Here is a 24,101-nt window from a genome sequence, read left to right as displayed (position 1 = left end):
GAAAGTGAAGTCCAGTGTGTGAATTTAATAGCTGTTTTTACATTATTGTGAGCAAAGTGATGATTGGAAGTGAAACCTAAGTTAGCTTAAGAAAATTCATGGACGAATAGAAGAAATTTGGCAAGGGATAAAGCAGATCAGAAGTTAATATAAGTGATTGCTCATATTTATCAATTTATAATAAAATTAATTCACAACCATTTTGAAAATTTGGGGAATAATTCTGTAATCAGAATGCTGTTTCATATGATTAGGGAAGCTAGGCAGCTGAGGTCATCTGCTTATCATACGTGAATTTCTAATGGTGAAAAGCACCCGTCATTCTGTTTCACAGCAACTGATGGAAAGGAACTGACACCATCAGACTCATGTTCTGTGAATTTCTGCCTTATTTATGTGTAGGAAACAACTCACTTCAACCTCAGCTCATTTCCATAGGTCTGGACAAATGTGCTAATCTAAAAAACAAATCTGCTAAAACCAAACGAACAAAAAACCAGTAAGTAATGAATAGATCAGCAATATTGGCACGAATCTCAAAGACAGCATCCACTTAAAGAAACCACAGAATCATTGCAAATAAAATGTTAATATCAGATAAGATTTTATGACAAAGGGTTTGGCAAAAAGTAAAACCCAATTGTTACAATGGGTTATGGTTTGCTTTAGGAAATAGAAGTGTATTTATTAAATCATTTAAATTGCCAACTAAAAACCATAAACTGAATTTTAAGTAAAATTACTTAAACATCAGAATACATGTACATATAAATGGTATATAATAATTATTCATTTATGATATAAATAAAAAGAATGACATTATAGATAACCTACTTTTGTCATTAATATAGTGTATATATATTTTCAATATAATTAATGAATATGGACAATGTTGAATAATATTTTGTTTTATGGATACACCACAATTTATTTAACTAAATCACTATTCAATGAAATATGGATGGATTCACAGGTTTCTCTCTTACAAATAATATTTCAATGAACAATCAGACTCCATTTGAGTAGTGGTAGAAATATGAAACAAAAATAAATAACCAAATAATTTTATTAAATAAATAGGAGCACATAATCCTAAACACAGTATGAAATATTCACTGTTTGTAAATAAAACTTTTAAATGATCCTCTTCTATGTCATCAGCCCACTCTTGTAATATACTTCTTCAATATATCAGACAATAGTATATTTGTGCCTTCTTCTTATGAAAGTTACATTCTTACAATAGAGGTACCATTAATAAAGACCAAGTAAAACTTCCAGTATCCCAGGTCCAAGTAGCCCAAGACACAAAGACAAAGAAATGGCTGGCTTCTTTGCTTGGGCAGACACAGCCTTAGACTAATAGATTTTCCTGCCCATCACCCCTTACCCACTATGGATGTTTAGTGTTGAATATGGAAAACATTCTTACATTAAGTAATACAAACCTAAAAATTTTAAAAAATAGTGACTATTTGAGGATATAAAATTACTTCATTACAAAATCTTAGTATATAATGCGTGTGTGTGTGTGTGTACACAAGCATGTATTTAACATGTTATAGCTATTTAAAACATCAGTTTTTACCACTTTTGAAATCTGTGAAGCACTTTAGTAAAATATCATTAGTTTTTCATTTCTTTTATTCCAAAGAGGAATTCAGAGTTTTATGGTGGGTTTGAAATGATGGTGTCCCAAAATATAGAGCCACAGATGTAGCTTAATTAAAATATTTTTTGAAACTCAAAAGACAAAGGGAAAAAACAGTGGGCAGGTCAACTTGAAGAGAGCTGAGATATCTCTGGTGGATCTATCTGTTTCTCTTTGGTCAAGGGGAATTATTTTTTTTCTTGTGGTTTGAACTCATCCCAAGGACACTAACTATAAGAGGTAAAGCATAGCCTTTGCTTGCTTCCACAGAATTTGACTAATCTAATGTGCCTCTGACTTATTCAGCAGTGAGTTAATGACTGCTACAGAGGGTTTTTTTCTCCTGCCTGTTAAAATAGAAGCTAAAATTGAATGCTTTCTTTTCAGAATCATTAGGACTTTCTTGAAGAAAATAGTGTATCCACATTCATGTGTTAATCAAATGACATTGACAGTATAATTTCCCTATCTGCAAAACTTGTCTCCCGAGGCTAAATTTCCCATTAATTGGAGTGTCTTTAAAGAACTCAACTGATGAAGAGTGGACAGGTCTCACTGTAAGACAATGAAACTGAATAAAGGTGCAGGGCTATTTAGGGAGGGCCTGAGTGCTATTCATCTTTTCTTTGAGGTTATTTTCAAGTTGTGAACGTGCCCTGTTAATTTCTACCCTTCCAAACCATCAAGAAACAGTCTAGGAAATAGCCTGTTCAGAAAACAGGATGTAATCAACTTTGAAAAATAAAATTTTAAATCTAAACCAAACTTAAAGGTCACTTAGCCCAAGGCCAACCAAAAATCTAAATGCTGCTTCAAAACTTCCAGTGACAGGGAAGTCATGATCTCACAAAGAACATGTCACATCACTCTCCCAGAGCTAGCCTCTGGAAAACAATGGAATAATGTGGCTCTTTCTCTGACATACAAGCCATTCAAATATTTGAAGATGAGAAAAGTTATCATATACCCCATAATTCTCTTCTTAACTGACATAAACATCTCCACTTAATTTAACATATTATGGCATATACCTTTGTCATCATTTTTGTTAATTTCTTCTTGAAAAATTTCTCAAGGTCTCTTAAATTGTAGCAACAAAAATGAGATTTTATAGCAAGAATTAGATCTCTGGAAGAGATGTTACTACTGGTATATGCTTTTTCCCTGTGTCTGTATTACAACTAGCAATCCAACATTGTATTAGCTACTAAAACAGTAAAGAATGAATTTTCTTTCCTTCCTTCTTCCAGCTGCACGTTTAGACCAACTCCTAAAGCACTGGGGACTATTAATCCTATCTCTGTCCTTGTCTGATGGCAAGATCTGACAGGAAAAAAAACGCAGGGAGAGACATGGGAAGAGGAAGTCATGCTTGGGATTGGGGTCAAGGGAGATTATGACTGGCCTGCAGGCAATATTAAAAATATCTTAGCAATAGAAAACAATGCAAATTTAGAAACCAAGCAACGCCTTAAAGGTATCCTTCCAATCTTTCTATGAAAGAGTCTAGTTTGCATGTGTTTCATATACAGCTGATCAGTCTGCAAATGGGAAAATCAAACATTTGCCTTCATTCAAACAGATTCCTTAGTGTCCTGGGCTCGGTGTCCATCCAGATGAATATATTTTGTGGCTTCTCATGGGCTTTTCCACATGTCAGCTGACACTTCAAGCCATAGAAATGTCTCCTGGAAACTGTCTTTAAACCTTTGTAACTGTTTCTTCCAGAAACTAATTTCTGATTAGAAACTCTAGGTTAAAATCACACTCATTTCAGTGAATAAGTCACACTCAACCTTCTCCAAGTCAACTACCTATTAGGCCAAGTCTTACTGAAAATAATCACAATAATTAATGAATAAAAAATAGATTTATCTTGGAGGCATAATAAAACTGTAGTAGGAAAAAAAACCTCAAAAGAAAAGCCTGAGGTAGTACTTAAAAGTTACCTCAAGTATTGTTCAGTTAAGAGTTTTGTGTTATTTTGTTTTTATAATGTTTGCATGCTGCAATAATGTATTATCAAAGAAGTTATAGAATCATGTTCCTGGGACAGTTCTGTTGATACATGAAAACTCTACTATGGGAATTATTCAAGAGGGTAACTAGAGGTTCTATACCATATAGGTTTAAACTGCCTTCCTGGGCTGGCTTCCAACCATTCCTGTGAACACCAAATAATCTGGTAACTACTAATGCTAATTCTTCAGAAGGTTCCCAAGTTTCTCATCTGTGCCTTTTACCTGCTTAAATGTTCCTATCTAAGAACTTTACTGGTGAATTACACTTCCATCACAGCCCATCACAAGAGCTGTCTCAGCCATAAAATATGATCTCTAGGACTCCAAGGGACCTCTCCTCCCTTGATTCCTATAGCACTTTTTCTCCTCTTAGGTTGATTATTTTCTTCATTGTGTAAAGACTATTGCTGGGTGTGTGTTATAATGCCCTCCTAAATGTAAGTATCTCAAGGGCAGGCCCTTTATCTTGGGGTCATAGACAAAGGGGAGATTAGCCTCTGAGGGTAAGGAATAACTTTGCAGAGATGCTCAAAAATGTTCACTAAACGAAAGATCCCAATGTTCTTTTCTTCTCTGTGATTCTGTCTTTATTCAATGCCCTAAAAGCTTATTGTTGATCTATCACATATAAGAACCTAATATTAATATGTTGTCATAAATTCCAACTTGGTATTTATTATACCCTTACAGGATTCCCATCTTACAGTCTTATAAAGAAAAATCAATTCATCAGTTATTTGCTGTAAGCATAAAGAAAGCTATATTCCTGAAGGGCCAATTCCTAATTATGCAAGCATTACTTACATTACTCCTGGTTTTCAAGTAATAAAACATAGGGTTCTCTTTTTCCCATATTGAATGAGGTGACTTGTCAAATTACACATTGAAGAAAAGAAATTTTTGAAAAATTAAAATCTGACAGCTAAATTGCCCTCAGTTTGCATATTCAAGCACAAGCAGAAAAAATCCTGACATAAAAATAATAGGTCAGGATTTACTGGACACTTCAATAATGTTATTAATGGATCAAATAATGGAAGAATATTCAGGGACATAGAAGCTTGATTTCTGCATGTAAGCCTTTGAATTATCTGTATCACTTAACTATTTATATTTACATATTTTATAATTCTTATACAGCTATCATAAGCCAGGCACTTACAGTCTAAGTGCCTTACTGTCTAAGCGAAAGGTCTAAAAGCTTTTCATATACCAACTATTTAATTTGAACAAAACCCTTTTGAAATTAGTACTGTTATTACCCTGATCTTCCAAATAAGGAACTAAGGCATCAGCAAGTTAAGTAACTTGTCTGAAGTAACAGAGATAGTAAATAGGAGAGCCAGGATTTGAATTCAGTTTGGCTGGGTTCACAACCACACCATGATGCAATCCTTGAGAGAACATGTTCCTACAGAATTCCAAGGGAGTGTGTGATCAACACTGGAATTAAAGGTGGTATTATTATTATTATTATTACTATTAATTATTATATCTCCATGTTCTCTCATTGTTTCAAAGTATTCATCCCCATGTGTAACAGGCGATTTAACTTGAACACAAACACAAAACTGTGGAAAGAGCATGGAGCAATTTTTGATTTAACACCTGTTCTTCCTGCCTTTGAGCAAGAATCTATAACCTTGATCTAGTCATTTTGTTTATTACAGAATTACTTTCCCATTGAACACTGAGATTGGTATTAGTGCAACTGTTTATTTCCAAGGTTATGACAATATACATAGTTAGCATTTCAATGAATAGAGTACCCTAAAAATACAAGACACTATTAAAGGGAAAAGAGTGGAGATAAAAAAGTCCTTGGCATTATGGCAACTGGTAAATTGCATTATCTGCCCAGCCCCTTCAAAGTTCCTTAGGAACAGCCTGAGAGTCAGTTTGCCTGGGTGTCAGGGGTGCCTTACCACAGACATTAGGGGTCAAGAAATCATTGTGAAGAATAGCATAGCTCACCCTACATAGGTGAATAACTAATAGAAGTTGACCTTAGATGCCAGAGCACGTTCTGCAGTACACCCCAATTTATCCATTGCCTGGGGAGCCAAATCATCTTAAGAGAGCCAAGTTGATACAATCAACAGCTGTGCTGTTGAAAACGTTTGGTAGCTTCTGTGCCAATGTGGTAACAGTAATGAGTTCTGTACCCAATTGCTCTCTATGATTCAGTTGAAGCACTTGGGGTCTCATTTTCAATTAAAATCTTACCAGAGAACAACATTGTGGGGATTTAACTACATGCCATGCAAAGATGGTGCTAATGTTTATCTGAAATTTACTGTATTTTCCCAGGATTTGCACTGGAGAAAACACCTTTGTCTTGGTTTTATTGTTTCCTAAGGGACTGAAATGTATCCTCCCTACTTTACTTTCCAAGCTTGGTTAAGATAAAGATAACAATAAATATTGGTTGTTTTAAATTTTAAATCACAGTTTCATGAATTTTATAATTTCAAATGGAAAAATATATTCTGGAAAGGATTTTGCCCAAATTCTCTCTCATTATGTGACCTGTTTAAAAGCTGTGTTGTCACTGTACTTTAAATAATATGGATTACAGAATTTGTCTTCACATAAATATTTTGACATATGTTGGACAAAAAATTAAGAGTACAAAATCACCCTGGGGTGTCACCCAGGAAACTGTCTTCCAGGGACTGTAGGCAAGTAAACTTTAATACATGACATTTACTTGAAATTCCTTGAGAAAAGATTCATGTTTCCTCTTTCATTTTAGTAACCCTTATGCTTTACTCTAGTAATTCCTCATAGCAAATAACATGATTTTAGCACATAGTAGGTGCCAAACAAATTTGTTGATTAACCAGTTGAACTAATATTCAATACTATAGAAAATTCTAATAGTTCTAAGAAATAAATTTCAACCTATCAAAACACCGAATTCTTAATGCTTCTTCTCTTTCTCTTCATTCTAGCCTCTGTGAAACTAATGGTAAGAGAACAGATAAGAGCAAATCTCCTTCATCCAATAGCCTTTCACTTTCCATTAGAGTGATATTAATCATTCCCCCACTTTCTACCTTTATTTAATCTTCCTAGGCTCTCTTCATCCAGTTTCCTAAGTATGCTCCATATTCTAGATGCTTCAGAGCCAGTATTTAAGGTCTCTGTGATAAAATGCCTATTCCCTCTGTTATTGGTCATAATTTTAGAGCATAGCCTTTTTCTCATATTTTTTATCAAACTGGACATACATTAATCAGTTTATAGTTTGTCCTTTTTAAATGATTTATGGCTGTATAGAATAATTGATTAAGTGAAAATAAAAGGGGTATAATCTTCATGTTATTTTAAAATATATTTAATGAGGTTACAACCTCTTTTTTTTTTGCTCTCCAAGTATATTTTGCTCCTTCAATTATAAAAATTAAATGACCCTAAATCTACATTACTATGTTAAGTAGATCTTAGCCCATTAAGCTTTCTTTGCATTATAAATTCAACAAGATAAACTGTTTAGCCTTTCCTATACAATCCTTACATAAATAACTCTCATCCCAACCATTTACCTTTAAGAATTTAGTATAAGGAGACAATGGTGAATGTACACAAAATATAGGTACAAGAGTGTTTATCAAAATGTTTACAATAGAGGAAATTTGCATACAACATAAATGTCAAAAATAGGGCATTTATTAAACATTAAATAATGTTTTAAAATTACTTGCTCGGTTTGGGATACCATGTATTGTTGCATAATTAATTTAATTAAAAGGAAACAATAGGTGTAGTTGCTAGAATCAAGAAATAGATTCTTGTTGAAAATCAGTAAAGAAGACAAAACCACATTAACAGTATGAAAGGTGTTAAAAGAGTATTGGGCAGTTTTTAACTATTTTATAAGTCATTTGTTAGTCTCCTTTAGACTTATTTTCATGAAAATACCCAACCTTGAAGAGAAAAATTTTCAAGATATTTACACTACATTTGTCACTTAGCCTATCAGTTTAAAATAATAATTTTCATTTTTATAAATGTGTAGAATTGTATGTTTTGGCAGTGCCACAATTGACTCTGTGCCATTCTATTTGGAACCTGAATAAAAAGACAATATCACTTTTCACTTTCACTTTTCTAATTTATCAGTACGTTTTCCTAAAATGAACAGAAAATAATCAACTTTTTTTAATAGAGTTTTTACTTTTTCCTCCCTTATAAAAAATTAGATTGTATTCACAACTAGTACCATAAAAATAAATATCAATAAACATATCTATATGTTTATCAATGTTTAGAACTGCCAACAAAAACTTAAAAAGTCAAATGAAAATCAACCAACATACCATGGTAGATTGTAAAAGTAATAATAAATTTCTCCCCTTCTTGTACCCTTCCCTTTGCAATATAAAGTGGCAGGCCCTCCCATCAAAACTGTTGTTGTTAGCCAATGTGCCACAAACTGAAATGTGAAAAGTGTTTATAATTTGGGTTTGATTGTTCTCTTGGGATCTTTCCAACACCACTATGTAAGGAAGCCTGATAGTAAAGACAAGCCATCCCATCTGAGCCCCTCAACCAGAGCATCTACTTGACTTACAAGATTGTGAGATAAATGATTGCTTATTTAAATCCACAAAATCTGTGATTTGTTAAGGAGAAAAATGTTAATGATAACAGTCACTGTTAGTTCACCCACAGAAGTATTTATTAATAGGAAGGGTATATTTTCAGACAAAAAAACAACGGCTAAGATGGCATGAATCAACTTCTTAAAAAATGTGTTACATTGTCTTTTCTTACAAATAAAAGCTTTACCACAACTTGGAATTGTCTCTGATCTTTTTTCTGGGCAAGAAAGGATTTTTGTACCTGATGTTTTCTAAGGTTTTGCTGTTCTATATATTTTTTTCTGAATTGATATAAAATTGTGAGGGCTTAGAATTGCAAGTTAACAAATTCTAGTCATTGTAATTAAAATAAAGTAGAAACATTTTTAAATTAATAAGCTAATCATTCATACACTATTTTATGGAAATATTTACTATATAAAAGAAAAGTACTTTTCTATAAACATATACAAAATAAGTGGAAAAGTTTTTCCTTAAATTATTGACTGTCATCTTAACTATACAAGTCTATGTGTTTATATGAACATATATTTCTTGCTATCAGAAAAGTAAGAAAATATAATTCTGAAAATAAATCCTTTTGACTCTAGTTTTGACTGAGAAATTTCTTAGCAATCATCCATGACTGGCAGCTTTTGAGAAACTTATTTTAGTCCATGCAGAACAGCTCTCATTATGAAAATTTCTAGAAATATGGATTCAATCATGAACTATCCCTCCTTAGTCCAAGAAATAATCTTAAAGGGAAAAAAACTGACAACTACTCATAATTTCATCTAATATATGAATAATTTAACTAAAATTTACCCTCTCTCTCATTTGGTAACTAAAGTTCATAAATCTAGAAATAGCCTGACTCTACCCAAGAGATCTCCTTAAAGCTTGTTAACATTCTGATATTTCATGATCACTAACAAGAAATCTTTTGGACAGAGCCTGTTACACTCTTGATATTCTGAGACTGATCAACTTCTCAAGATAAACATGTGTATGGCTATTCACAGGGCAAGATCTACAGTGCATGCTGTTGTGTTTTTCTTTAAGTTCTTATGAGAGACTTTATGTTTCTGGGGTAAGTGTAACCAATTACTCGTAATGAAATGAAAGCAGGTGGACAGATTAGCAGTGATGATAATTGAGAGCCATAAATTTAAAAGAAACTGAATTCATGTTGGAAAAATGATACAATTCCCAAAGGAAAATAAGTTTGGATGGAATATGATAGTTGGAAGGGATAGAATAAGATAAAGCACCTTCATGTTTATTACTTTTTTTCTGAATGAGGAAATCTGGTGAGAAGCCAATGCAACTACAGAGAGGACAAAGAGGAAGAATTCCAAATTAAATGATATGCTGACTTTGTTACCCTATACTGAACTACTTTCAGAACACAGTAGTTTGAATTTTTTTCTAAAAGTGATGATGGATTTAAAATAACTACCAAATTTCATTCCAATGTTTACATCCTTTGTTTTCAGTTTAATAAGTTTAATGTATATAAATATGTATACTACATATTATTGAAATATCAGTATGAATCATCTAACATAGTTTATTCTTAGTAAAACACAAGCTTAGGTCTTATGTCATATTTCTGAATTACAATGACATTATAATTCCATTTTAAAGGAAAAATCTTCCTCAACCCAATCCCCTTTCAGTTACTGTCCTCTCTCTCCATTCCAAAATAATGATGTTATCTCAATTTCATTATTTTTTATGTATCTATCTTGCATCCTACAACCTTATTATAATTTCTTAGTTCTTATTAGTTTTAGGACTTTTTGATCAATTCTTTAGGATTTCTTTCTACACAGATGATAATGTTATCTCTGAAAATATAATTTCATTTCTTCCTTTTCAATATGTATCCTTTTGTTTCCATCTCTTGTCTTGCTGCATTTGCTAGTACTGCCAGTATAATTCTGAAAAGGAATAATATACTACTGTTTTCAGTATACTACTGAAAGAGAGAATCCTTGTCTTGTTTCTAATCTAGGTAGGAAAGCCTTGAGCTTCTCACCATTAAGTATGATTTTAGTTATAGGACTTTTGTAGAAATTCTTTATCAAACTGCGGAAGTTCCCCTATATTTTTAACCACGTTTAAAATCTCCTTCTGGGGGCAGAGGGATGGACAAAATAGGTGAAGGGGATAAAGAGGTACAAATTTCCAATTATAAAATAAATGAGTCACAAGGATGAAAAGTATAGCATAGGAAATACAGTAAAAAATATTTTAAATATTTTGGTGACAGATGGTAAATATAGTTATCATGATATATTTCATATGTATATACTTGTGAATCACTGTTATATACCTGAGACTAATATATTTTATACCAACTATATTTCAATAAAACATAAATTAAATAAAAATAAAAGCCCGAGACTAACCTGATATCAAAAACAAAAAATAAAATAAAATATTCCTCTAATTCTACCATGTGCCACAATCAAGCTCTTTCTCCATAGCTCCAGCAAAACCGATTTTGGCAAGATCATCCATAAGTCACATGCAATTAAAGTAAATGTTTATCTTGGTCAACTTCTCCATAGTATTTGATACTGCCGATTATCCATTCCCTGAAACACTGTTTACCCTTAACTTGTGGTACAACACTTCCTTGACTTCTTTTCTATCTCCCTGACCCTACCTTCTCAGACCTCTTTATAGATGTAAGGTTCTCTACCTCTTGCTTAATTATTGATGAACCTCTTATTGGTTTCCATTTCACTGTCCTTTCTTCTTTTCAGAAGTTATTCTGCTTCTGGGCAGATTGATACATTCCCTGAGCATCAATAATTATCTGTACAATTACGACATACAGATGTATATCTGACTTCTTAATTAATGTCTAGAAAATTCCTCAAATTCAATATGTGAAATACTGTACTTATTCCTGCCTTCCATTCCACTGTATTCTCAATTTACAGTATCTCAGTAAATGACACCCAGTTGCTTAGACCAGAAACTGGAAATGGTTCTTGTTTATGTTTCCTTTTTTCCAACCCCTTTCATTTTATAAACCTGCAAGTCACCAGTAATTATGTTTCACATCCTTTAAATACTTATTGATGGTCTCCTCTCCGTTCCCTTTGTTACTCCACTGCCCCAGCCCAAGATAATCGTCTCTGACCTGGTCTTCTACAGAAGTCTTCAAATTGTTCCCCTGCCTTACTCTGTGCTTCGTTGCTGTTTTTCTTCCTTATGGCAATGATTGTGATCTTCTAAAAATACAGATCTCCACTGTTGTTAGTATAAAGCCCAAATCCTTAAAACATCATGCAAGATTGCAGTATCTTCCATCATCACCGTCTCCAGACTCATTTTTGCCACCGTGTATCTCCAAGTTCTAGCCACACACAACTTCTTCCAGCTCACAGAATCATGACTTTTGTTATCTCCTGCTTTTCTAAAAATTATTTTTGTCTGGAATAATTTTTGCTTCCTGCCTGCTAGATTGAAGTTAGTTTTTAGAATTTTGTCAAGATGTTATTTCTTATGTAGGCATGCATTCCCTGACACCTAGCTTAAGACAGTCCTACCTGCTTTATATTCGTATGGCTCCACATCATTCTGCTATCACAACACTCATGATATTCATCTGTTTATTTATCTGCTTTCCTAGCTAGAGAGCAATTTCTGTAAATTTGTTTACCATTGCATTCTACTATGTAGGTAACTATTATTTAGTAGGTTTTCAACAAATATTTAAGAATAAATGAAAACTAAGATATTCTTTTTTAAAAATGAACCACTTATTTTGTTCTCTTTGATTGCATTAATATATTACATATTTGAGTTTTAAGTTTATATTTGTTGCTAGTTTATTGGATTACTCTTATGGCATACAAAGGAGAATTATACCGTGGAAATTGGACAATTTAATAACTCCCAAAGTTTCCATATTTGAACTCTAAAATTTTCACTGATAATAGAAATTGCTGCATGAAATAGATACACCAAGATTTGGCTCCAAATTACACAGTGCCAACCAGGAATGTAAGCAGACAATTAATTGGGAAGTACGCTGGGACTTAACAAATGGTGGTTTGTCTACAAATTCTCTGAATGAGGCAGAATCCAGTACACATCTGTGCAAACACTGGATAATCTGGGTAGTGTCTTCAAATATGAAAATTTGAAGTAATTTTTGTTTTTTCATTCCTTTGCTCAAAGAGATGTTTTCCTAGTGCTTTCTGTAGATATCATAAGTGAGTCATAGGAACTCTAAAAAGCTGAGAACATTGATGTGTGGTGCTATTCTGTATCAGGGAAATGCATGTGGGAGAGAGGTAGACAGAGACAGAGAGAAGTATAATAGATATGGGAGTATACATACAGGTCAAGAATTAAGTCCAAGAAAAAGCGATGTTTCCAAGGAAGAGCAATGTTATTTGATGAATGAAGTTCACAAATCTGAGAAAGTGAATTTCTCCATGCCCCCACACATAATATTGGATGTAAGTGATGTGAGGATTGATTGCAGATGTAGTAAAGTGCTTTGTGCTCATCTGACATTAGATACTTAAGAGGGAAGAATAAAAGCACAGAATTGAATGAGGACTTCTTTTGAAGTAAGTAGCATCAGAACGTAAAACAAGGTTACAGCAAAGTAATAAGACTTGAGGTAAAATAAAGAAGTGAGTTTTATCTCTAAAAATAGCATGTGTTTGAAATTCTCCTTCTTTCCAGATGTACTACAAAAGGGAGTATTTGATTATAGAATGAACAGAGTAAAAATAATTTTTTAAAGTGGGATCAAAACATAAGTTTTTCTGGGGCTCTCTTGTCCCCTCCTGGTGTGAGCCGGGAGCTCTGTCTGTCCTCTCACTGTATCTCTCAATAAAAGTCTCCCTGGCTCTCCTACCTTGAAAAAAAAAGAAAGTTTTTCTAAGCAAATATAGACAAGATTATTTTTATTTCCTTTGAAAATTAAAAATAAGATTTAGAACTTTATAGAGGCACAAATTTATATAGTTTGAAAGGTTAGAAGAAACCTTAGATGCAGATCCATCTTTGGGAGGGATTAATGTGTAAGTAAAAATACAGCAATGGTAACAGTTCAAATCTTTTGTCTTTTAAGAGATTACATTATAACACCTACAACTTTTGTGTTTTTGTTTGTTTTTGCACAGAATTCTAGTATACACTGTGCTTCCTGCACTGTGCAACCTAACAACAGGGAAACAACTACAAAAATAGTGCAGCAAAGCAGATTTTGTACACTAAAAAGGCAGGATAGTCTTTAATGACCTAATATTTCATATATTTTGTCCCACTAATTAGGTTTAAAATACGATTTAAAAAAATAAGGTAAGCTAGATAGAAAAGGTATTGCTACTGAGCATTTTTATCCAATAATTACTTAGAATTATCTTACTATATGCAAGAAAATATGGAGTGGATAAAGAAGTAGTAGGAAGACAAGTAAGGTAACATGTCTGCCCTGAAGAGGTATCTACCCTGAAAGGTGTATTTGATTTCCCCTTATCTTCTCATCCTTAAAAAAAATTATTTCATAATATAACCAAGTTGTATTTAAGACACTGTAACTTTAGGGCAGTTATTTTTTAAAATTATTTTAATATTATTAAACCAGTACATTAAATTAGAATTGGCATAACTCATATGCTAAGCTAAATGACAAAGCAAATATGAACTGAACATATTTCTTCCAAGAACTCCTAATTATACCTTATGGAAGAAAGAAGTTGCTTACAACATATCAAGAAAACAGTGTAACTATCCTATTACTGAATATTAGGGATATTTACTAATATATAATAATGTATCTGAGTAAAACTTAATTCTATAAGCATTTGATTCCCCAAAGTCTCATTGAACTATGTGGAATATTGCAGTGTTTTGAGTTTTTAAATTTGCTTCCCATTGTATCATTCTTCTTATAAAATGACAAATGTTGAATTCATGTTTAAGAATCTGATCCAAAGTATTCAAATATTTATTTTAAAAATCTTATGAAGCTAATGGTGTCTTATTTATTTACATATATTTGCCTCTTCAATTCCAGAATTGGCTCTTACACAGTAGCAACAAAAATATTATATACTACAAATCTAAGGCCCTGCCAATTTGGGGTTAGTGGGCTTAAAATACAACACTAAATTTTTATTCTGCTCATATATTCCTGTTAGGAATATTTATGACTATAATTTTCTTCAGAGATAAAGGCTTTCCTGAAGATATGATTCTCATATTAAACTTTGAAACTTACTGTACATATTTGGTACCTGGGTCAAAGTGGTTACAATAGTTTTATTTCTATGGCACTGAATCAAAACTCCTAAAATAGCAGCCAGTTAATAAAAGATTTAAGAAAGAATTATCTTTGAAATGAACTAAGTGAGCAAAATACCTTTCATTAATAATATAATTAACTTTTTCAGATACAATATATTCATACTAAAGTAATATAAAATAATACAAGAATAACACATTTAAAAAATAAAGCACATTAAAATCCAATAACTAATGACCAAAAATGGCAAGTTAATGGTCTTATTTAATTGTTCTTTCATTCAGCCAATAGCTTTTGAGCTCCCATTATGCATAAAGGCACTAGGTTACGTGCATTTCGTACAATGATGAGTAACAAACTGATCCTTTACTATGGACACTATTACTTTTCTAGTTAAAACTACTTTTCAAAAGCCATCAAAATTTCCAAGTTTTTCAAGTTATCAAGTGCTGATTGACAGAACTTTAATGTAAACCACAGTTGTTTTTCCTATATGAACACATATAGTCCACTGTTTCTTTTTGGTACTGATGTAAAAACATATAGAAATTTTTTCAAACTTAATCATTGTATCCTTTAATCAGAGTGAAAAATCTCTATACAAATTTACATACTGCTAAATTACTTAAACTATAGCTATTTCCTTAATGGGGAACTATTTGGAAATTACGGAAGTTACCCTGAATCCATTTGAAATGTGATCAGTGACTAATCATATTTGCAAAGCAAAGTTTTTGAGAAGACTTTGAAGAACAATGTAGTGGGAATATTTTTTTCATTTACTTATAGTCTTAGAAAAGTAATTATTAGAAGAGCTAAAAAATACTGATGGACATTATCACTCACAAAAAAGTTCTAATTTCCTTGGAGTGACTATTTAATTTAAACAAATTAACTTGGAAAATATTTTCCAGTGAGAATGAAATTTTAAATGTATATTAATATTAAGTAAGAAATTTATTATATACAAGTATAATTTGTATCTTTAAAGCCTAGTCTTCATCACTCAAACATATTTTAAATTATCTATTTGAGAATACTAATAAAAATATCAAATAAATATAAAATGGAAATAACCAAATAAATGATAAAATTGAGTCCTACAGAGAAGTACCATATTTAGCAACAAAGAAATATATACAGAATACCCATAATGCACTACAGACAAATCTGTCAGTCACTCATGAAACGGGGGATCACTACTGAAATGCTTAAATCTTGCACTTACCAACCTCCACAACACTAGAACAGTTGGGATCTGTGAAGCCATCTGGACACTCGCAGGAAAAGGAATCGTCGGACAATCCTGACAAACAGATACCTCCATTTTCACATGGATTAGGATCACAAATATCACCTGAGGAATAAGAAACAGATATTGACTTTTTTTTTGTCCTATGCACTGAATTTTATTATTTCACATCCCCATTCACCTTCCTTTGGTAAAGTCACTGTACTGTTTAGGTTTACAGATAAGGAATGTAAGACCCATTTGAAACCATGTGCTTTTAAGATATACATTGGTAGATATACAACAAGTATATAACATGGTTAAAGATTAAGTTTTATAATTCAAGCACTGATATTGAGCTGCTTACTAAAAGCTATTATTTCAGTCTTCAGTTCCTTCTTTATATATAAATCAAACACTGTCTAAGTGTTAAACTGAAATATTTATGGTAGACCGGTTTATTGATTACTCCAACAAATTACCCTTCTATATCCATACACTTTGCAATTCCCCTCACTAAAGGGGTGGGTTTTAGTTCTGGATCCCTAGAATCTGGGCTTGTCCATGTGACTTGTGTAGGCCAATAGGATGTGATAGCCAACTTAAAGCAGAGGTTTGAAAAAATACTTGAGTATTTCTGCTTTCTTGGAACCCTGCCATAGTCATGAGAATAAATTCAGCCTAGCTTGCTCGAGAGAGGTGAAAGAAACTTGGAAGAGTAAGAGAGAACAGGCTAGAGGGAAATAAATTTTAACATAACAAAGCTCTACAATATGTGGCCTCTGGTTTGGTTCTGGGTGGCCGTTGGAATTTGGAAAAGTGCTAAGAGAAAGGCTACTGGAGGCCAGAAAAATGGCTATCCATGTTATGTAGAGAAAAGCAATGGGTAATCTGTCAGCTGAGGGAATTTGCATGATAGAAAATGTACCTAATGAACTCTTGCATTTGAGTTATGAGATTTCCAGGCAGAATGTTAAGGTGTTTGTTGGTTCTTAAGAGCTACTTTTGGTAAGGTACAAGTAAAAGATGTGCTGAATGAAGAACTAATGAGTTTGAAAGTAAAGAAAAGGAACACAGAAAGACCAGGGCTTGTAATAAAAAATGAAACTATTACTTAACTCCAGCTTCTCAAGCTAATGAAAGATCAAATCCAGAGCTTTGTCAGAAAGATATGGCCCTGACATAAATATCACACCAAGGATGTTGGAATAAAACCCATTGTGAAAACATTTCAAATAATTCAGGTGCAGCCTACAAGTCTCTCTCAGGTAAATAAAAGGGGCTCTAGAAATCTTAAGTGTATTATCCCTGGGCAAGCGGACATATGCAAAGTGGCACTGATTAAGTCTGGAGTAAAAAAAGCAGGCTTCAGACAGTCACAGATATGGTATTCTAGCACAGAGAGAGTGTGAATCAGATTCAGAAAAGCCCCTACAGTTTTTAAGGGAGCTTTATAGGTAAAAGAGTTATCTCACAGATTAAAAGACAATGAGGTTTTTCAAAACTTAAGAAAAATATGTGGACCCCAACTTCATACTCCTTTATATTTCTTAGGAACTATTCTTTTACAGGAGCTCTACTGTGAATTATTTCATCTTTTTTGTAGACTAACCTCTTCAAAATTTTAGGAAAATGAAAATGGAGGTTAATATTTTTGTCAAATTTAAAAAGCAAGTCATTACCTATACTAATATGATAGATAAATATGCTATATTCTCACTGGAGCAGATATTAGAAAAGAGAGTTATAAAATAAGTGAATAAATGAATGAATGCAAAATTTAGTATGGCTGGACCAGGGGGCATTTGGTTGGGAAAGGCTAATAACGTATAACTCTGTCAGATCAGGGAAGATTAAAAAGTGGCATCATAATTTATAAGATGAGGAGCCAATGAATATTTTATTATGCATTTTAAAGTTTTGACATGGTAAGATCTATATTTTAAGAAGACTATCCTGGCAGCATTCTATAGAGTGCATTTGCATGGAGAAGTTGATATCTGGTAAAGATATTTCAATAAACTTTCTATCTCTTTATATATCTATCTAGCTAGTCGCCCAGCTATCCTTCCATCATCCATACACTTGTCCCTCTATCCTTCTGGATACCTAGTTTATGGTACATACTGAGCTAAGTGCTGGACATATAGAACTAAAGAGTCTTTGCCATCAGGAAATACAGGAAATACAGAGCCTACTATGGGAGACAAAAAAAAAAAAAAAGCTGGGACATAGCAATTATAGTACCTAGCAGTAAGAGTTGTCATTAGCAGATATGACCCAAATGGTAGGATCAACTGAGACTCCTAAAAGAATTCAGTGCTGCCAGGTGATACAGAAGAGGAAGGGGTACATGCTCAATATGCCAGGCAAAGGGTATAACATGAACAAAGGAAAAATATCATGGCTCATTCCAGGAACTTCACATAAGCCACAATAAATTTCAGCTTAGAAGTGTATGAGGAATACAGAGAAAAGAGCTCAGAAGGTGACTTGGTCATATAAATAAAGGCCTTGTATACTGTGACACAAATTTCAAAGTTTATCTTTAAGCACCTGAAAAATCATAAAAGGACTTTATGCATGGGGAAGTCTATGATCACATTTGTGTTTTGGAAGGATGGGCCAGGCTACATGGTGTTAAATCAGTGGAGGAATCAAGGCAGAGACAAAAGGACTAAGCATTAGCCTTTTCAAGTAGCCCCATAAAAACTGATAAGGATGCTCTTGGCCCTCCTTAGAGGTAGCTATGAACAGGGAAAGCAATGGAGGCACCATTTAACCCCAATCCAGTTACTAAATACTAGGTAATGAAACAGGAAATGAAAGTTCCCCCAAATTGCTACCACCTCTTTCCTCAGACAACTGATCTAGAGGCAACAGCATTATTGTGGAGACTTTCTAGAAAAATTCAATCACCCATTTAAAAATGAAATCACGCTTCTCTGCCTTTGCTGTGAGCCAAGGCAGCACAGTTTTGTACGAACAACAGTCACTACTAACTCAGTAAACTGCATGAAGGTAAGTATTGACAGCCAAACATTTTTTTGGCGAGATGTCAGTCATAATTCTGTGTTTGTCAATGTTACAGAGAGTGCTTTGTGCTCCCCAGGCCCGGATCTGCTGTTGCAGCAATGTCAACAGATCAAAGCACGTTGTGGGTGTTTACATTGATTTATTTACCCTGACAGAAGCAATGTCTACAGCAGAAAGGCAAGGCATGAGCAGATGCCTAGGGGTTCTAAAGCATTCAGGCTATTTTTATATATTTATTCAAAATCCAAGAGCCTCTAATTCTCATCCCTCTCACTCCTACAGCCAAGTTTATAACTGACGTGAGCTTAAAATCCTGATAAACCCAGGGTCACATAAGGCCGGATGTCTGGTCCCTTTGATTATTCCATCATTATGAGAGGTTTTGGTGCCTAAGAGACCTTCCTGGTATTTGTGCTTTCCTTTCTAGGTGATGATACTTAATCTAATCATTTTTCCACCAGATGTGTATACCAGTCACATGCCATTTCTGGGGTCAAAATGAGATAGGACTGTCTGTTCACCTCTCATTATATCTTGTAGTTGCCAGCTTCTGTTTAGTTGATTTTTGTTTTGTTTTGTTTTGCTTAGGTCTACTTATCTCTAATACATTATACACTTGTGATAAATCATATTTTTATCTCCATTACTAATATTTATTCAGTATCTTTTTGAAAGGTAGAAAAGAGGTAAGAGATTTGACCAAAATGTACAAGGTAGAATCAAGATGCCACTGTGACCAAATTGAGGTGGAGTCTGAGCGAGAGCAAGAAATCTAAGTGCATAATATATAGAGCTCCTACCTGTGTGACCTCCTGGCCATCTTCCATAAGCAAATATAATGGACTTAGTTTTGAAGGAATTAAGGTGTTTGAGAGGTCTGTGGGACCTCCAGAATGAAAAGGTCCCATAAAGCTACTGAATAAGTGGATGGAGAATTGGAGAGGTTTTGCTACAACATGGATTGTCAAGTATGGAAGTGAAAACTATGTTTCAGTGAGTCCTTACAGGGAGGGCAAAGGGGAGAGGGGCATGGGGGCAGAGGAATGGTCCTTGGGCATACCGACAAATAAGTGAGGACAAAGAAGAGTCTTTCGAAGAGAGAAGTAAGGAAATGCCCTTTCCACTTCAGTAGAAATAGTCAGTTTATTCACTTACGGTCTAATATTTCCAGGTCTGCCTGAGATTATGAAAGGCCCCCACAGGCACCTGTGTTGCATGGACAGTGTTAGCAGAAAACAAAGTTTGGGCCTTGGACAACAGAAGTCCACCAAACATAATTAGGATTATTAAAGGCTGCACTTTAAGTCTGTTCCCCACACTTAATTACTAATAGCACCCCTGTGTCAGATGGGTTCTTTATGAAATAAACTTTATGACAGAGTGCAACAAGTTTATTGAAAAGTAGTGCTTATGAAAGAAAGGAAGCAAAAATGGGCAGGAAAAGCCTTCATCTTGTAAGGCAGATCTGACACCCATGAAGGGAAATGGCAAGGAAGAGGTCGAAGCAGGCCTGGGCCAGAGAGCCTCAGTGCGTGATGCAGATCTGAGCCTGGGCCAGTCCACCAGGGCAGCTCCGAGCAAACTGACTCTGTAATCCCCCAAGGGCAGAAATGACTAGCCACAGACGCCCTATCCTGTTCAGTCATTGGCTGCAGGTGGCCCAGGCAGAGGGAGGCTCCAGTGCTCAGGTGGGATCCTCAAAGTGCTGCAGAAGGACCCGGAGGGCTAAGGGCATTCCTTGCCTGTGGGCAACTTGTCCTTCCTTGGCACCGTGGCACCCTCATCTCCTTTTACTCTCAAAATTGGCATGGTTTTGGTAAATTACATAGTTACCTTTACCAAAACCATCACATCCCAGCCATCTCTTTTCTCTACACACCCACTGTTCTCAGTGGGTGGGGCAGATGAAGGTTGATGCCTTAAGAAGAAACAAACCCTCTTTGGCTGGAATTAAGGTCCAGTTAAAATGCATGGTAGGGACTTCTGATTCCCTGTCATCTTAATTAATCTGATAAAACATCAGTTTAGGTAAGAATCCTAATTAAAATGCAATAGACTCTTGGAGTTCTAACAATGGTTTCTGTCCATTTGTTCATTTCCCAGTGAATATGTTGGTAGAGTCTTTTAAAACTAAGATGGCAACCAATGTAAGAAGGCAGGCTCAATAAAGGAAAGAGGACAATACCTGACTTCATGGTTCTTTATTCCACTGTCAGCAGGCTCCTAAAATATACTTCTGCACATTATAATCTGTGTGCAGCATTATACCTGGATGCTTCCTGGCTGGCTGGCCTCACCTGCTTTCGATTAGGACAGATGTGTTTAATTTGAATCTAACTATGTTTTATGATTCCATCTGCAGTTTATGGCAGACTCAGGCAAATTAAGCTGGTGCCGATTTGCCTTTTGGCAATAGAATGAAGCAATTATTTTTCCCAGGGGCAAGAACTCATTGCAGACTAAATTTAACTTCTGTCTGCTCTTTCCTCCCACTCTCCAGGGTTCTGCCTGGACTGGGACCATCTTGTCTGTGTGCAGTGTCCACTTCATTCTTCTCACTGACCCACCATCTACTGCCAGTTACATCCTGTTCAAGGTGATTCAGAGACTGTCTTATTTTACTTCATTATGAATTTGCAATAATCTTTTAGCCTACATAGCCAAGTGTGAGGGCACCTGTAAAATACTGTGTCGTACTGCAAAAGATAGTAAGAGCAAAACACCCAAAAACCTGAAACCCGTACCTTTATGAGTGGTTGTGTTTTTCTGTGAGCTCAGTATCCTACTGTACAACTTCTAATGCCAGGTAAAGGAGAAAATTCTATGTTGGTACTATTTGGGGAATTGTGGACAGAACAGCTAATTTCCCTCATGGACATTGAAACTCTAGGAGGGCTCACACATTCAATTGTCCTTATATGTCAGTGCCTATCTCCAGTTCACAGAGCAGAGATTCACTGATCCATTCATCATGCACTTATACTCCAGGAACCACAACAAATACTGGGAATACAAGCTATACAAAGACACATAAGGTTCCTGCACTCTTAGAGTCTGTATTTATAATAATACAGGAGATGCATAACGAAAAACAAATAAACAAGCAAGGTATTGCCCACTGTAATAAAAGCCACTGGGAGGCAGTAGGGGGTTGGGTGGGGAAGGACAGCAGAGCAGGCTGAAGAGAAAGGCAGTGGCAGGAAGTCAAGAAAGGCTTCTCTGAGGAGGTGCCACTTGAGCTGAAATCTGAAGGAAGAATAAGAACCAGTCATGTTAAATCCTTGAAGGAAGAACCTTCTAGGCAGAAGCAACAGCAAATGTATGGCCCTAAGGATAGGCAGAAGACTGATGAACTCAAGAGATGGAAAGGACGGCAGTGTATCTGAAGCACAGTAACAAAATGTCAGTAAATGATTTTGTCGGCAACACAACTTTAGTAGGAACCAATTTATAATTTAAAGCCCCATTTGAATATCTGTCCTTAGGATAATTAATCAAGGGCATTTCTGCTAAGCCTATTCTTAACATGTATTAAACATCTACTGAAAATATATCACTCTACTTACACGTTAATGTGCTTATGTATATATTGGTATCTTTTTTACTTAATATATTTATACAATACTGTTAATGTATGCATGTATTTATAAAGTAATGTAAATACATTAATCATTTATTTAGATTAATGCATGCCTCTCCATTTTCTGTTCCTTTAACAATGCCAGAAGTCACCTACGTTTGCACCTCCATCTCTGCCCTCTGTCCATTTCTGCAAAAACGTGGATACAGATGTAAAATTAGAAACAAAAAAATTGTAAAATATCACTCAAACATGTTACTTCACTAACATATTATTTAATTTCTTCAATATCTCCCCAAACTAAATGTAAAGGACATCATAACACATATTTATATGGGAAAGTAAAACATAGAGACCATTTAAATTCATGTTGCACAACCATGACAATGTAGGCCCCGGTATTATGACCTCATCTTCAGTTTATTCCTCTTCCATTGAATTTGGCAGCTATACTCTTACCATTTCACTTAAAAACTGAAAGAAAATAAAAGCTTTGTTTGTCTTCAACTGCACAAATTAGAATTTGAACCAACCTGTAAACAGAGTATTTGGCAAATTGAGCCAATTCTAGTACACAAGTGAACAATAACTCTAGTTAAAATGAGATAAAGTTCAGGACATTTGCATACTCAGCCTGGTAAAACTCACAGGAAATGTTAGCACCTTTATGACTTACTGCTGGTGAAACTGTGCACAACAAAATAAATGTCACCTTGTGACTCAACAATAGGCCTCTCAATTTACTTTGGTACCTCCTGAGAGACTATGTTGAATATTGAAATTGTTATACATTGTAATGAGTTGGATGTATAGATTTTTATTTTAAAGCCTCCTTTCACAAAGCTTATTAGTGTGAGCAGCTTAAATTTAAAAAATATATATACTTAAAAGGGGTTGATTTGATTGTTAGCTCCATGTGTGCATTAAAAATAGATTCTAGTTGGTATCTCAGACCATCCTGCAATTAGGAGTAGAGAAGGATAAAGATAAAAATGCTAGTAAGTTTATTTGTATTGCTAGGATATGCCACTGTACCAGAAAGTCATTGGACATACTTAGAACAAAAGACCATCCAATTCCACACCTTGGTGTCCATAGGACCCCAAAACGACCATACTCACCTATGAAAGACACAAGTCTAATGACTGAACAAAGAAATTTAGACTCACTCAGAGCCATGCTAAAGCTAATTTGAAGCATGTTGTCTCTCAGATGTTAGCCAGTAGTTTATCCCATTATTTCTAAAAACATTTTTCCTTTTTTGGTAACTTTTTAAATGCTAAGGGAATATAGGACTACTGAAAATTAGAAGAAAATCAGCAACAATTGTTGAGTGTTGACAATTGGAATTTTACATCCTTCAACACGCAGCTTCAATCAAGGCTAACTGCATGAAAAGACAAGAAATATTTTGAGTTCTACATTCTGAAAGAAAATCTTTTTGTGTATTTTGTATTTTAAAACACTCTGGAGAATCTTTTAAAATAACAAAATCAAGAGTTTGTAGAATTGAACAGGACATTAGAAATGATCTAACCCAGTGGTTCTCAAGTTTTGCTGTATATTAATATCATAGGGGAGCTTTTCAAACTTCTGATGCCCAGTCCAATTAAATCAGAATCACTGCGGGGTGGGACTCAGCCCTCCACATGTTTTTAAAGCTCATCCAAAGATTTCAATTTATTAAAGAAGAAGGAAAATGAATAAGAG

General features: G+C 34.4%; 1 protein-coding gene across 2 annotated transcripts in view; it reads right to left on the bottom strand.

Moving 5' to 3' along the window:
• EDIL3 (EGF like repeats and discoidin domains 3) overlaps nt 1-24,101 on the bottom strand; it is a 388,593-nt gene that overhangs the window by 245,580 nt on the left and 118,912 nt on the right. For both annotated transcript variants that reach the window (XM_036998533.2, XM_036998532.2), the window contains exon 2: nt 15,773-15,901. In XM_036998533.2, the coding sequence (XP_036854428.2) occupies nt 15,773-15,901 (129 nt within the window). The remainder of the gene's footprint in view (nt 1-15,772; nt 15,902-24,101) is intronic.

Source organism: Manis javanica, chromosome 1, assembly GCF_040802235.1.
Source record: "Manis javanica isolate MJ-LG chromosome 1, MJ_LKY, whole genome shotgun sequence".
NCBI classification, from domain to species: domain Eukaryota; kingdom Metazoa; phylum Chordata; class Mammalia; order Pholidota; family Manidae; genus Manis; species Manis javanica.
The sequence above is the reverse complement of the archived record's forward strand: the minus strand, read 5'-3'. Positions and strand labels throughout refer to the sequence as shown.